Source organism: Hesperophylax consimilis, chromosome 5 (genome assembly GCF_061612785.1).
Source record: "Hesperophylax consimilis isolate HC1 chromosome 5, BYU_Hcon_1.0, whole genome shotgun sequence".
Taxonomy (NCBI): Eukaryota; Metazoa; Arthropoda; class Insecta; order Trichoptera; family Limnephilidae; genus Hesperophylax; species Hesperophylax consimilis.
In genome coordinates, this window is record NC_142840.1 from 10,366,779 (window position 1) to 10,384,142 (window position 17,364).

Sequence of the window (17,364 nt, forward strand, 5' to 3'; positions counted from 1 at the left end):
TTAACACCGTAAGGGAAGTGTTTAGGGATTCGCGATATGACTAAACTGGCGGTACGAATGTTTTGAAAAATACAGACTACGCCCTCAGAACATGGAAAACAGATCTCAGTAAATCAGTTTGGTTATTTAAAATTAATACAGTAGAACCCCGTTAATTCGAACCCCGATAATTTGATAAAACGCGTAATTCGAAATTTTCGCCAAAAAATATCCACAAAAATTTTTGTTCATCCAAAATGGTTTTGTAATTCGTAATTCGTAATTTATTTTTGTCCGCGCACGCAAAATGTGTTTGTGTAAATCGAAAAAAAAAGATTTTTATGAAAATAAATTATAAAATTTCGTAAATCTGAATCTAAAAGACAGTTGTGGTGGTAAAATGTCGAAAAATGTATTTTTACATGGTTATTACATCGTCCTAATTAGTATTATTATTTTTTAAATCTGAATAGATTTACACTGGAATGTCATATTTTTTCCAATTTATTTTGAATATCCGAGTTTGAAGGGCCGAGAAAATTTGTTTTTGTAGTTTTATGAATTTACACCAAATATCTGAATTTAAAGGGTCGGCCGCGAAATTACGATTTACGCGTAAAGATATCATATTTTTATGAATTCATTTAGAATATCTGAATTGCAAAGGGCCCGCCGCAACGGAAATCGGATGCGAAATTTCAATTTACGCGGAAATATATTGTATTTTTACTCAACTTTACTTTAAAAAATCTTAGTTAAAAGATCCAGCGCGATGGAAATCAGCCGAAAAATTTCGATTCACGCGTAAATATAACGTATTTTTACGAATTTACTTCAAATATCTGAATTAAAAGGGTCGGCTGCGACCGAAATCGGCGGCAAAATTTCAATTTACACCTAATTTTATCGTTTTTTTACGAATTTATTTCGAAGATCTGAATTTTGTCGAGCCGGCCACTACGGAAATCGGCAGCAAAATCTGGACTTACGCGGAATATATTACATTTTTACGAATTTATTTCGAATATCTAAATTTAATATTTAAAGTGAAAATAAAGGAATAATTCCTATAAATACGAATTTACTCCTAAGATACTACCCGGATTTGATGGGGCAGCCAAAAAAATCGATTTTCGGCGACTATTTTTTTTCTTCTTCATAAAATTTCGAATTACGTGGGAATCCGTCAATTCGAAATTTGATTTTTGATGTCCTGTGGATTTCGAATTAACAAGGTTCTACTGTAATGTATTCCGTGTATGCACGCAGCACGTTGACATAGTGTATGTGTTTTAGTGAAAGTGTATGTGGCTATCCTTGAGGACCATGCCTCAAGGATAGCCGCCGTAGGATCACGTATGCAGTAGCCACATAGATTAGCTTAAGTAAAGGAAAATTCATTCAGAGGTGTCAAAAGAGAAATAAAGAATTCGCTCACCATCATCCATATTGCTGCACATGGTTCCATCATCTCCCAGCATCAGACCAATCTGAGATCTTTTGCTGACTCGTCCCGATTTCTGGCTTATCACTGACATGTTTCCGCGTCCAACTAAAACATTGTTTGTAAATAAAATTTAATTAAAACACAATGCATATAAAAATACGTCAACATTTTTGATAATTTTACTGTTTTCATAATGCAAATAAACATCTGATTTATAGATTAAATTCTAACACTCATACTTTGTTCTTTTACATCCATTTTTGCCTATTGTTATAAAAACTTACTCTTAAATTTTGACACAATCTTCTGCAGCGAATTTCTAGTTCATCCAAAGGTTTTTACTTACAATGTTGTTTCCGTCCAGACCTAATAATACCTCAATGGCACTTACTTAAAAGAATCCTTATATATGGCAGTATTTACATATTAAATAAATTACAATATAACATTAAATTATTATATAAAATAGATTGGAATAAAGAGAAAAAATATTTATATACGTGCCTACAGAAACTATTGGTAGATTAAAATGTACAAGAAAAAGTATAACTATTGGCAGATTAAAATTTACAAGAAAAATATTACATATTCGGAAATTGCAAAATATTTAAAAAAAAAAGTAAATTCGATTAGTATAATATCATAATACTAAGTATATATACTAAATATATTTTTAAATACATAGTTATTCTACAATTAGTTATAGTTTTAGTCGTGCAGATCAATGAGATGATATTAAACACATTAATTAATAATAACATGGAATATAAAAAAGAACTTGTTTTAAAGAAACATTCAAAGAGGAATCATGCAAACTTCATCCTCGGGGTTGTGAAACTATTAATTTTGTAATATGAGAATAATGATTAATCTAATGACTTCCAAAATAGCAAACTTTCAGGTGGAAATTTTAATTAAATCTTCTGTCCACTGAAATGGCTTTCCACATATGGGGGGTATTTTCTTTCTTAGATTTATCCACAAAGACAGTTTTCTAGCCAGACTTTTTTTGCCCAGATTTAATATGTGGGCAAAATTCTTTAGGGTTCAAGGTACTTGTGCATTCCGAATGAGAGTTTTGAAGCATCCATTTAAAAGAAAATGTATGATTGTCGAAAAGAGTGCCACATACTCAAGATTATTCTAGGTTTAAACTATTAGTATAGGATCCCTTAAAGAACGACCGTCACCGAGATGTTTATTTGATGAAACGTATTTTATATTTAATTTAATATGTCAATAAATATATTGCATATCGGTTGCCTAGCAAATTTTAGTCCAGGGTATGATTAATTAATAATTAAAAAAAAATTTTTTTTTAAACATTTCACCGGTTTGATTACTATACAAATTCTATACCAATCGAAAGTATGAAACCCATAGAATATGCAAACGTTAGGTTGCCTACTCTTTTCCGGTCACAACTCTCAGGTTGCCATGTATAAACAGGTAAATCGAAAAAGCATTTTGCACCGTTCTGATTATTGAATAAAAATCATATGAAATTAAAGATTATTTCATTATGAACACGATGGAATAAGGTTGCCTGCTAAAAATCAGTCCCGAATTCCGGTTGTCGAATTTTGAATACTAAAACTTTTTGAAAGATTGCCGCGAATTCTCGTGTGCGACTGAGAGGTCCCAACCAACCATCCAATGCGATAGAAGAGGACAAAGCATAGCAGCTGTCCGTCCATTAAAACAAAAAGAGTGCGGTCGCGGAGGTAATAATAATTTATCAAACAAGTTTGATCGAAATCTGATGAGAATCATAAAATCATAAGCTCCTTCTGCAATAGGTAATGTTTCTATCTAAATTTACCCCATTTAAAACGTTTCATGTTCAAATCTTACTCAAGGGTCTATCTAGATCTAGTCTAGAGTGCGCAGAGTGCACGAGTCTATCGCTATCCTTTTCATTTTCAAGAACAAATAGCATGCGCACTCTCTATTAAATTATCGTATTAAATTAAATATAAAATATGTTTCATCAAATAAACATCTCGGTGACGGTCGTTCTTTAAGGGATCTTAGACTATATATATTTTGTAGAAGATTACGCAACATATCTTGCCGGGAACGAAACAAAACAGACATTAAAAAACTAGTAAGTCAAGGGGGGAAAAAAAGTACATTCAGAACAGTGAAAAACTTGACTTATTACCACATCATTTGTATGGTTAAAACGGTCTTAAACCAAGTTTAAGGCTGTCTTTACCATACTAACGTTTAACAGGCGTATAAGAATCTAATTAGTAAGACGAAAAGTGTTTAGTGGAACTCGAAAAATTAACTCCTGCCAAAAACAAACATCCACCAACGAGAAAAAATGTACAATATTGACATTACAAAAAATATAATAACATTAAAAATACAAAGTTACTGACCAACATTATGATGACTGCAGTAACCCATATTGCAAATATATAATATTATAGTATTGATAAGAAATGAAAATACACATTTATTTTTGACATTCATAAAACAGACATTGTTTAGTTTAATATGGCGTGCCAATTTTTAAACATTGAATAATTGAATTCATTTTGAGGGTCATGCTTTTGGAACATTATTAACAAAAGCTCACTCTTCTTACTACTTTTAATGTCAACTTGCCTTGTTCTTTCTTGGTCTTATCATGAACAATTTGCGTGATTGATTTAGCTGTAATAAAGTTATTAAAAAGCATTTATAAATGATGAACCCTGTCAGAATAAATAATAAATTAACACAATATAATAATAAATAAATAAACATAGCTAATAATATACATAATAATATGAAGCTGTTTATGATACATATTACATACCTGTTATTATTCAAAGGCGTATTACATAACAAAATAATATTTGGATATGTTCCTATTATATACAGTGGAAATTTAGTACTATTTTTTTTTTCGACTTTATGTCCAGGTTAAATCTTCCGCATAGGAAAAACTAAACCCTTCCACACACTTTTCCACAAATGATCATCTAGTCAATCAACATTATGCAAGTGCATTATATAAACAAAATAAATACAAAACAATACAAGAACAACACGTCAACTCACCAGAGATCAAATGGGAAAATAATTCACCGACTCCAGATATTTTCATATCAGAGGGTTCGGCTAGGTAGAACTTCTAACAGGGCCTATACATCCTACTGATCCCTCAACATAAATATTTAAAAAATCTCTTGATTTTTACATTTTTACATATAAATTTTTTGATAGATCTAATACGCCTAAATTTTGAATGAGAGAGCTAGGTATAATGGCAGTATCCAAAATAACAAATGGTAATATTTTTATAGTCTGAGAAAGCCATTTTTAATAATAAAAAAATATTCTCATTTATTATTATTATTATTTTTGTATTTTTTAACACGATAAAAGGTTTTATGTTAAACAAATTCCACTGTATATATTTTTTTGTGACCGGATAACTCATCAAAATGACAATGCAACACACTTATAAAAAGTGCTATAAAACTATGAAAAGTGATGAAACAAAAACTAGATTAAATATGTAACTATTTAACCTAGTTTTTGTTTCATAACTTTATAGCACTTTTTATAGGTGTGTTGAATTGTCATTTTGAGGAGATCATTGAACCATTTTTTTTTAGCTAAAACAAACAAATATAAAAGAGTAACATTTTGTGAGGGTTCTTTTTCTTTTCTCGGCTATATTCCTGGTTGATTGCAAAAAAAAGAAAACATAATAACTAGATGGGATTTACTAGCTTTAGATGGGGAAAATGAAATAATGTGTAAATTAAGAAAGATTTTTGGGAAGAGGTTTTAAACAATAACTACAAGAATATTGCATCTAAAATATAGGTTACAATACAGTAAAACACGCATATAAGGTTCCCCAATAAGAGGTTACCAGTTATCATGCTTAACCCCTCAGGCCCCTGACTTGTTGACCATTATATTTTTTAAAGACGCTGTCATAACGTCGGAGAATTCTAGGGTATTTCCGCTTTGAAGTGAAATCTAAATAAATATAATATTTTTTAACATATCCAGAAACTAAAAACTCTTTTTGAAAGGTGATGAAATAAACTTTCAAATTTTTTTGTCAGAAATAAACATATAATTTTCAAAATATTAAAAATTTTAATGAAAACATAAAAAATATTGCTCACTTTACTTGATTTTGAACACGGAACTAAAATTACAGATAATGAAAAAAACTACACATTTTATTATAAAAATGCATTATAGAGATTACTTTCACCTCACTTTTTGTAATTTCATATAAAAATTCACAAACTTTGTAAATTTAAATAATAATAAATTCTTCTCAAATTGCAGTTTCATAGAGGTGCACATTCTAAATCTTCTGTTTTTAATTTCTAGATTTGAATATAAAGTCAGGGTGGCCACAAAAAACGGATTTCAAAATTCCCTGATAATTCCAGGTTTTCCAGGGCAGTTTCTATATTTTTCCCTGATATGTTTTATTTGGTATAAGGAAATATCGTTCAAAATTTTATTTTTGAAACACAATTTTCATCTACGCCAGAAAATTAGAACAGATACATAAATAAAGGGAATTCCGTCATCTAAAGCATTTATTATTTCCTTGCACCACAATGATCTATTCAAAACAAAATACATTTATTACAAATTTATGATATTTCGCCTGAAGACAATTTGTGTACAAATGAAAAGACCAGACAAAAATAGACAAATAAACAAAAGTAAGTACAGTAGAAACCCGATAGTTCGAAAAAACGCTTCGAAATTTTCGCCAAAAAAATATCCGCAGAAAATTTTTTTCATACAATTTTTTTTTAATTCGAAATTCATTAATTCGTAATTCGAAATTTATTTGTGTCCGCGCACGAAAATTTGTTCGTGAAATTCGAAAAAAAAAGATTTTTGCGAAAATAAATCATAATATTTCGTAAATCTGAATCTTAAAGTCAGCCGTGGCGGTAAAACGCCGAAAAATGTATTTTTACGTGGTTATACATCGTCCTAATTAGTATTATTATTTTGTAAATCTGAATCGATTTACACTGGAATGTTGTATTTTTTCAAATTTATTTCGAATATCCGAGTTTGAAGGGCCGAGAAAATACGTTTTACGCGGATATATGTCGTAGTTTTACGTGTTTACACCAAATATCTGTATTTAAAGGGTCGGCCGCGACAAAACTCGGCCGCGAAATTTCGATTTACGCGTAAATGTATCGTATATATACGAATTTATTTCGAACATTTGAATTTATATGACCCGCTGCGACGGAAATCGGCCGCGAAATCTCGATTTACGCGTAAATATATCGTATTTTTACGAATTTATTTCGAATATCTGAATTTTAAAGGGCCCGCCGCGACGGAAATCGGACGCGAAATTTCAATTCACGCGGAAATATCGTATTTTTACTAACTTTACTTCGAATATCCGAGTTAAAAAATACGGCGCGACGGAAATCGGCCGAAAAATTTCGATTCACGCCGAAATATGACATATTTTTACGAATTTACTTCAAATATCTTAACTTAAAAGGCCGGCCGCGACGAAAAACTGCCGATAAAATTCGATTTACGCGGAAATATTTCATATTTTTACGAATTTACATCTTAATTTAAAGGGTCGGCCGCGACGGAAATCGGCCGCGCATTCTCGATTTACACGGAAATATATCGTATTTTTGCGATTTTTTTTCGAATCTGAATTTTAAGAGCCGGCCGCGACGGAATACGGCCGCAAATTCTCGTTTAACGCAGAAATATATCGTATTTTTACGAATATCTCAATTTAAAGGGTAGGCCGAGACCGAAATCGGCAACGGAATCTCGATTTACGCGTAAATATATAGCATTTTTACGAATTTATTGCGAATATCTGAATTTAAAGGGCCCGCCGCTACGGTAATCGGCCGCGAAAATAAAGAAATAATTGGTATTAATACGAATTTACAACTAAAATACCACCCGGATTTGAAGAGGCGGCCGAGAAAATCGATTTTCGGCGTATTTTTTTTTTTTCATAAAAATTCGAATTACGTGGGAATTCGTTAATTCGAAATTTGATTTTTGATGTCCCGTGGATTTCGAATTAACGAGGTTCTACTGTATTGACACTTTGTAAAAATGTTGATAATGATGATCTTTAAATTTTATTACGACCGTACTGGGTGTCCGACCCTTTTTTGTAACTTTGCTAGCTTTTTCTTTACAGATTTCGCACCTACATAGTATAGGGGAAAAACCAAGGCGGGTGGTTTACGACATGATTGTGTTGCAAGGGCTATTTACGAAAATAATAATAAAAAAATACCTACTTATCTAGTTTGTCTTTGTCGGCATATCTTTTGTTACACACGCCGCAAGTAAAAGTAATAAAAGACAACTTTGGGACCTCACAAATCGTAAATAACGAATTTCGTTTTATTTTTGGAATTCCCTGATATTTTAAGAATATTTTAAATTCCCTGACATTTCCCTGATAATTCCCGGTTCGGTAAAATTCCCTGATAATTCCCGGTTTTCCAGGTCTGTGGCCACCCTGAAAGTGTAGTGTTTTCTCTTTCTAACACGCTTAGATCATATTTTTCACGGTGACAGTAAAGGCAAGACCAAACCGCCGCGATCATTTTGCGTCCGCGATGGCGTGCACGGTGAGCGTCCTGTGTGCGTGCAGAACCGTTCACACCAAACTAGCGATCAACTAGCGATCAGCTGGCGTCCGTGGCACTCGTACATTCGTGTCGGTTGTGTGGTAGGTATAGCTCGGAGCGGGAACCATTTAAATAATCATAATCATGTTTGGAGACGAATCTGAAGAAGAATTATTACTTCTGCGTGTTTTTAATGTTTTTTGTAGTTTTGTTCACTGATATAATACTGATATTTACTCAAGTATAAACAAATATCGCTAGGTGAAAACAGAAGATGTTAATTCGTGAAAATATTAATTCATAAAAATGTATGTCCTATAAAAATAAATATATTTTTTCTAAAACTTACCACTTAATCCCAATAATTCTCCTATTTCATTCCAAACTTGATACTTCTTTCTATTCTTTTTATATTCTGGATGTGAAGTGTCATAAAGTAAACGATGCTTGCTAATTTCGTTGATCATTCTCTCTGTATTTGTATCCGACATCATGAGAAATACCACAAACTCAGAGATAATTACGTTGCGTGCCGTGTGCAGATCCTGCAAGCAGCAACTGATCGCGGACGCGAGCGATCGCCGCGTCCAGACGCTGCACAGGACGCCGCGGCCAATCAGAGAACGCTTCGATGTGAACACGTTGCTACAAGTTCATACACAACATCTGATCACCACCGTGCACGGGATCGCGGACGCGCTTTGATCGCGGCAGTTTGTTCGGGCCTTAAGGGAGACACAACGATTTCTATGAGACCATGCTGTTTCGAAAAGTGAACAAATTGACTCTATGGGTAATAGCTGTTTGTTCGCAAAACTGAACCAATTAGCCTGAGGGATTAAGAAGTTATCAGTTTCTTCAATATACAGGGTGTATCGGCACTAACCCGACAAACTTTAACCAGCTATTCCTTAGCACATTTGGAGTAAAAAATGTTATGTGCACTTTGCTGTCCGGTAACGTTTTTTTTTAATAAAAAATTAATTAAACATATTTTCACCACATGTCACCACTGTTTTATCCTTTGTCAAAATTTGAAAGCAACATCGCAACTCTCGCGTGTTGCTGCGAACGAAGCCCGTATTACATAATCCAGTACCAGAAAAGAAATATTTTATTTAACAATAATGATTATTCACATTTTTCGTATGCGAATCACTGATTGTCTTCTTGTATTGTACACATCAGTTTTATTTTTGTATCTAAATTGTTTCACCTCTGGAATGCTTTGGTTTCACCTCTTACGCGTTTCACGTATTAAATAGTCTAATTTTGAAACTAAGAAACTAATTAGTAGATTTCCTGAATTTATAATCGAAGTCCAATAATTCTGAGCACTTTTAAAAACAATTTTCCTCACTTAGGTACTTATCAATAATAATAATTGGATTATTTGAACAGCGCCGTTGTTTTTTAAATCACCGTAAGTGCTCTGTCAAAATGTTACTTGCTAGGCTATCCTACAACGTATATTTTTTAATAAATTTAGTTATTTACAACTTCGCGGAATGTGATTTATGAATATTATTGCTTATGTTAAAAGCCTTCCAGAATTACCGGAATATAACGAGCAGCTTGACACACTTAAGTTTATTTCCACTAATTTGAAGGTACAAAGAATGTATAGTTTTAAAAACAATCCCGATGAATCAAAAAACGGTTCATATAAAACTGCTGCGCAACACACTGAGACAAAGGAAAGCACTCACACAAACGTCATGACTGCATTGGATTGACCACCTGCAAATGAATGCTGCCAGATTGCTAATTTATTTAAACAATAATTATTAAATTTTATTTAAAATATCGCAATTTTTTTAAAAAATCGACAATAAATTACAACTATAATTTAAAAAAAATATTCTTAACCCCACGCTTTTTCGTAATTGATTAATTAATTCAGAATTTAAACGTTGCTTGAAATGACTAGCCGTATTTGGTGACCAGATCTGAATATCCAGGTTCAGAATTTAAACGTTGCTTGAAATGACTAGCCGTATTTGGTGACCAGATCTGAATATCCAGGTTTAGAATTTAAACATTGCTTGAAATGACTAGCCGTATTTGGTGACCAGATCTGAATATCCAGGTTCAGAATTTAAACGTTGCTTGAAATGACTAGCCGTATTTGGTGACCAGATCTGAATATCCAGGTTTAGAATTTAAACGTTGCTTGAAATGACTAGCCGTATTTGGTGACCAGATCTGAATATCCAGGTTCAGAATTTAAACGTTGCTTGAAATGACTAGCCGTATTTGGTGACCAGATCTGAATATCCAGGTTTAGAATTTAAACGTTACTTGAAATGACTAGCCGTATTTGGTGACCAGATCTGAATATCCAGGTTCAGAATTTAAACGTTGCTTGAAATGACTAGCCGTATTTGGTGACCAGATCTGAATATCCAGGTTTAGAATTTAAACGTTGCTTGAAATGACTAGCCGTATTTGGTGACCAGATCTGAATATCCAGGTACTTCCTCACCTTCCACTCCTTCCCTTAGCCATAAAACTTACCCCAATTCAACATAAAAATTGTTTAAATTATCGGATGTAATGAAATGCATAATAATTAGACCCCAAAATACTTAATTATTCAGGGAAATAAACCCCTGAGTCATCAGTTGGAAATACCAACGACATTAAGTGAAATTAACAATGCAATAATCCTATTATTGCATTGTTTAAAATTTCACTTAATTATTAGCATTAGCAAATAATATTGGGATTAGCAAATAATAATTTACGACAATTTACTCGGAAATCAATAAAGCCAGAATAATAAAAAAAGAAAGTTATCACTTACGTCGTCTGTAAGTGGCTTTACCAAAGTTTGATAATGCCGTCAGAAGGTGAAACAGCTGTCACGCGTAATAATAATTACAACTAGCAGAACTTGTTTATAAACACACTGTTTTTATAAATTTTTTAATAAGACTGTTAAAATAAAAAAAATCTCTAAATTGAAATGGAGTTCTACAAACTAAACTTAAAATCAAATAAATTTATTGCGAAGGTTCAAAGTACTGTACTGTAATATTATATTAAATAATTTTTACGTGTTTAATTATTGTTTAAAGTCAGATTAAAGCGATTAAAAAACCCACCTGGCAATTCTTATTCGAGTTTCGTTGTTTTTACGTATTGGCGCGCTTACAAGCATCAGTCGTCTCATTTTTAACCATTAATATTTAGTGTGTAGGAAAGAGAGAAGACGCTTTTCGACACACTTGTCGAAAAACTTGTTGAATGCCGACGGGCATACTCTTCTACAGATTTTATTAAATATTGATATGTAGGTAATATTGATGTGTAAATGAATGACATTGTGAGAATTTTACCAATAAATAATAAATGAAAATGCGGACATGTAGTTTATGTTAATTTTTTTATTGGAGCATTTGTTCGAAGTGACTACCATTATTTTCGATGCAAGCGTGTAGTCTTGTTATATTTTGATTATTTAAGTTTGCAGGATTTGCTTTAATTTCTGCAGCGGCTTCCATCACTCGTTCGAGCAGTTGCTCTCTTGAGGCTATTGGCTTAGCATACACTTTTTCCTTGAGAGCCCCCCACAGGTAGTAATCCAGGGGGGTCAGGTCGGGTGATCTTGGTGGCCAAGCAATGGCCGGACTTCCACGGCCTATCCAACGACCAGGAAACTCGACATCCAAGTAGTTCCGCACGGCAATCGAATAGTGTGGTGGGGCTCCATCGTGCTGGAACCACATTCTCCGTAGTAATTCGAGGTTCACATCTTCCAGAATCTCGCCCAGTTGCACTTGTAAGAACTCCAAATACATCGGTCCATTTAGTCTGGGAGGCAACTCGATTGGACCGAGTATTTGATTTCCCAGGATTCCTGCCCACATGTTGATGGAAAATCTGTCCTGGCTCGACGACTCCCGAACAAGCTTGGGGTTTTGTTCAGCCCAATGGTGCAAGTTGTGCACATTTAGCACTCCTGTTTTAGTGAACTGTGCTTCGTCGGTAAACAATATGTTTTTCATGAAGTCTGCATCTCTTATGACATTATGCAGCATTCTTCTGCAGTACACGACTCTGGAAAAGTGGTCATTCTCCATGAGGCCTTGGCAGCGCCTATAGTGAAAAGGTTTGAGCCCGTGCTTCTTCAGAACTCTCCATACCGCCATGTGTTCCCTGTGTCCTATCATCAGAGCGACCCGACGCACGGACAGCGTGGGGTCTTCGGTAATTAAGTTCAGGATTCTCTCCTCAACTGCCACAGGAACGATGTTGTGTCCTCCGCCGGCGCCTTCAATCCGTCCGATGCCACAGTCACGCAATTGTTGATACATCTGAAACAAAACAACAAATAACAACTGCTTTTATTATTCAGCTCAGTAATAATGTCAAATAAACAATCGCGGGCTTTTTCACTCATTTTATTTTTAAAGAACACTTATTTTAGGCACATATCAGAAAACTTACGTTTTCTCTTCATTTATTTCATTTTTTTATAGTAAAATGTATAACAAAGTGTTTTAAATTATAATTTTCTTAACTAGGTACGGTTGATATCTTGGATTCACAGGGGTGAAATTGAATTCAAGTAATTTAAATAATCCCATGGTGAGAAAGGGAGTGAATTCAATTGCAGTGAATGATGCATTTATTAGAGATTAAAATTAATTAACTTTTTAAAACGCCGTTTAGTGACCACTGAACACAAATCACCTAAAGTACAATTTACATTTTTAAAGTTGGTGGCCCCTTGTTATGTTTTTAATGTTCCCAGTTTAAATTTCAAAAGCGCTTTTTGGCATTATCAATGAATGTAAATAGTTTCAATAAACAATTGATAGGGTACAAACCTGGACAAAGGTAGCATGGTGTGGGACGCGTCTTCCAGGAAACCTCATGCGATACTCCCTTACGGCTGCTCGTGAATTTCCATTGCAAAATCCATAAACAAAAACAATATCTGCTTGCTCGGCAGGTGGATAATTGAGGGGCATATTTCAACAGTAAAAACTTAGATAACAAAACAAAAACGAAACTAGAAACTTGATGACATGCGAACTCCCAAAACAGCACTGACCACTGATACGAGACGGGGTGGCGGGAACCACACGGGACTTGAGACAGAATATGTGTGAAAGAGATGACAGTAGCGCGGCGTTGCCAATTATTTTACCCCTATACTGTGGGCAGTAGCGGAGTGTGGAAATTTTATTTATTTTTTGTTTTTAAAAGAAAAAAAATGTTACCGGACAGCAAAGTGTACATAACATTTTTTACTCCAAATGTGCTAAGGAATAGCTGGTTAAAGTTTGTCGGGTTAGTGCCGATACACCCTGTATACAAAAATAAAAATTATCTAATTCACAATTTTTTTTCCCTTCAAAAACATTATAGGGGAGTTTTACTGTTTAATAAAATAAACTACATTTATTTATATAACTAAAAGCACTAAATCTTTAATTTATTTGTAAAAATGCACTCACCACTGTTAATGGCAAACTCTTTTCCGCTGAGAATGTGGTGCAGCAGGTTCTTCATTTCAAATGGAGACAGATTAAGCAAATGTTCCGATGCTTCTTCACCATCACAAGATAATGTTCGAGAGAGTTCAGTGGCCATAACCTAAAAACACATAGATGCCGTTATTGTCAGTGGGATCTGTACTTGTAACAACTATGTGACTGACTTCTTCTATGAAAGACACAGCATGAGAGAGCAAGGAGAAAGGACCATAAAATAATGTGAACGGTTATCCAATGTGTCTTCTTTATCACCTGTTGCTTGAGATAATACATTGCGTCAATTACAGTCCATTGGCTATTACCGCTCTATCCCAATTCCAATGTTATAGTGAAATTAAAAGGACATTACGGTACGGAAGAGAAAATACATCAAAATGAGGTAAAAGTGTTAACCCTTCAGGCTTCGGAAGGACATTACTAGCCACAAATATCATATTCCATTTTAGCCTCTGAAGGACAGATCTGACCGGAACGTCAATACATTATAAAATTATTTTTATCTTTTTTTCTACAATGTGTAGAAATGTAATATGTTTGTCGTTGGAAAGATAAATAATTATTCTTCACAGTTTGTATAAAATATTTATACATTACTACATCGATAAAATTTAAAAAAATTGTCAAAGTTCATGATTACGAATTGGCGGCATTTTTTCATTGACAGTTGAAAGTGAAAAAATTATTTATATGTTTTTATTGTATAAACGGCATAACAAGTGAAGTGAGAGTTTTATTACTGCTTACCTACACAAAAGGAATATGTTTTATAAATATTGAATTCTTTCAAAATTATGGACGTTCCGAGCCAAAATGTCCTGGTAAGTTTTTCTGTTAACATTTTCATGTTTGATAATAAAAATTTATTGTTTAGGAAGATCAATGTTTCTTTCAAATGCAAATATTTCAAAGATAATTAGTATTTCTTTTAACAACAACTTCAAAAATAAGTAATATGTAGCACATTTTAGATACCTCGGGAGCAATCTAAAATTCCAAGAAAATTCACCATGTCGTTGGGACTTGTTGGTAAAAATATTTAAAAACCTGAAGGGTTAAACCATATCACAAAAGAATAAAAAATGTCGTAAACCTGAATAATTAAGCCAACACGAAGCCGGAGCATTTCCAAGAAGAGTTGTGGTTCAGTACGAATAAACATGGCGAGATAAACCAGCAGCTCTTGTGTCAACATGGCTGTACTTTCATCGTCACCATAAGCCTGCAAATAAAAGGTTAGGATTAAAAAATGAAAGCAGAATATTATATAAATAAATTTCATGAATATTAATTTTGTTTTTAATAATTTAATAAAAATTCTAATTTCAAAAAATCACAAGAGGAGCGGTCATTTTGAATTTGGGGCCAAAATAGCCACAGGCACTCTAGAGTTTGGGGGCAGATTTTGTAAGCTATAAACCTATATTTTGCATTTAGAAAGGTCATGTAAAAATTGAATAGTTTTTTTTTTCATGTGCAACTAATTACGTACCTACAGAAACATAAAATACTGATAAAATTGCAAATAATGCACAATAGTCCCACTTCCTCAGCAATCTTGGAGCCTGTAGAACTGTACCATTCCCAACTAAATTAGGTAGTAAGTGGAAAATTTGTTATAACTTTCACTAAGACACGGAAAAGTGCCGCAGGAAAAATTATTTACTTGGTATCCCCATTGAGATATCATTGTGTTATTGGAGAAGGGAGTGGAATATGAATTATTACTTTAACAAAGACACAGAAAAAGCTATGCAGGCGAATATTTTCTAGGTCGGAGGGCAAATTAATAAATGCTCTTGAATTTTTTTTGCTAGTTTCCCAACAATGTTTAGCCCTTTGCAACCGGCAAAAAATTTTAAAATTGTGATGTGCCACATTGTTAAAGCTCTTAGTTATGATCTCATAGGTCTGGGCGACTTACTGGTTGAAACATGTGCGCTTGAAAGTACCCTAAATAAGCAGCTCCCGCACGTTCAATCGACACCGTTTCCGTTCACAAAAACAAATTTATTTTCTGTCTTCAAACACAAACTCACTCTCGTATGAAGCCGGTTGTAAAGGGATAGACGGAAATCTTTCAGTATTTTCTTAAAAGGAAATCTTTTAGTATTGTGTAAAACGTAAGCCTTTAAAACACATCAGCTTAACCAGCTAGTAGCCGAGTGGAAAAATGTGTCGGATTTCCACCCAGGTGTCCAATCTAATTCTAGCTAAGTCCTCCATCATTTCACAAGCAATATTTTCCACTTAAATAAAAATGTGAAACATTTTTCCAAGTCCTGAACCCCCCTCTCGAAGGCCCTGTCTACGGGCATGAGTTCTGGTGAACCCTCAGACTAGGGGCCCTGGGCTCATGCTCCACGTGCCCGTAGGGTAAAGACGGAACTACAACAGCAGGGGGGTGGGAGGCAGTCACCATTAGATCCGCCCCTGAATGGACAGCGCTGCAAACTGTTGCCTTACTTTAGCAAACTTTATTTTTCTACAAATGGTTATTTCAATTTGCGGTCTTCGGTGGTTGATGTACAATGTACTGATGTCATCCAAAACATTCTAAAACCCCCCTAGTGAAAACAATATGGTCACATGGTTTGCCTCGGCTCGTCGAAATAATACCCAGATTTCATGCTAAAGCGAGTCTATCAATTTGTATGTCAATAGGAAAAATGGTATAAAATAGTATTTTGCAAAAAAAAAAGTAAGTCATTACGGAAATAGTGTCAGCCGGCGCATGGCGGGCCACTCGGTATTTTAGCTAACAGACTAATGGTTAAATTCAATACAAAATGACTGTCATTACCAGATGGATAAGTTGCCTCAGCTCATTCTCAGGCAGCGGCGCCGTGATAGTGTGCTCGTTGGACGGAGGCATCCCTACAGTGATCTGCTTCTGCCTGACGAGGAGGTCGGTGACGGCCTTGGCCAAGTCCTCCACCCTCTTGCCCAGCATGCCGGCCGTGTGGCGCACGAGCCCCCACAGCTTCTGCTGGCACGCCTTCTCGTACAGACCCTTCAGTAGGTCTTTCACAGTCACCACCCGGCCCATCTCTAACATGCCTACAAGAAGAGGGAATTTGACAAATTTGCCGAGAGACGGTTTGATAAAACGAGTAATAAGAGAAAGAAAGAAAAGAAATTATAAAAATAGCCTACCACAAAATGATTTTAATACTACTATTTCCCTTAAATGCAAGTTTGCATTTAATCAAAATTAAAAATTAAAGGTCAACAAGAAATCAGACAAATAAAAAATAATATCTTTGCCCTGAAAGCAAAAGGGTGCTTCAAAAGGTGATTTTTTAAAATATATATTTTTTTATGAAAATTGTTGCCTACTTAAGGACTTTTAGAGAGATAATAGTTGTATATTGATATACAAGGCTAAGGCTAAATGCCACTTTGCTTATCACATAGAAATAGAATTACAAGCAAAACTGCAATTTGTAAATTCAAGCCGTCAAAATCACACAAGCGCTGCTCTTTTGCTTTTGGGTAGACAATATTATCATATGCATGCAAATAATTGTGGTGTGAACACATTGATTTCTTTTATTTATATTAGTTACAATTCTATCAAAGCTGCTAAACACATAAAAACTAAATATGCGATGCATATTTTACTGTGTTTGTTTACTTATAAGCAAACAAATTTGTACTTATTTCCTGTAATCATTCAACTGGCTTCTGGCCAACAGGATACATCAATATTGATAATGTTGGGAAGTAAGAGCTTCATAGATGCACGCACAGATGGCAGTGTATAGAGCTTGCGTGGAAGTCCGCAAGATGGAGCCAGTGGCCAGTA

General features: G+C 34.2%; 2 protein-coding genes across 9 annotated transcripts in view; both read right to left on the reverse strand.

The window, feature by feature from the left end:
* LOC149423502 (fatty acid hydroxylase domain-containing protein 2-like) overlaps positions 1–17,364 on the reverse strand; it is a 589,487-nt gene that overhangs the window by 521,724 nt on the left and 50,399 nt on the right. The window lies entirely within an intron of this gene.
* Positions 1–17,364, reverse strand: part of LOC149423509 (putative phosphorylase b kinase regulatory subunit alpha) — a 39,202-nt gene that overhangs the window by 5,385 nt on the left and 16,453 nt on the right. For 5 of the 8 annotated variants that reach the window (XM_089631599.1, XM_089631596.1, XM_089631600.1 and 2 more), the window contains 5 exons: positions 16,360–16,616; positions 14,650–14,778; positions 13,521–13,659; positions 4,043–4,090; positions 1,418–1,531 (listed from right to left, as the gene is read on the reverse strand). In XM_089631599.1, the coding sequence (XP_089487725.1) occupies positions 1,418–1,531; positions 4,043–4,090; positions 13,521–13,659; positions 14,650–14,778; positions 16,360–16,616 (687 nt within the window). The remainder of the gene's footprint in view (positions 1–1,417; positions 1,532–4,042; positions 4,091–13,520; positions 13,660–14,649; positions 14,779–16,359; positions 16,617–17,364) is intronic. The other 3 variants (XM_089631601.1, XM_089631598.1, XM_089631602.1) reach the window with 1 other exon arrangement.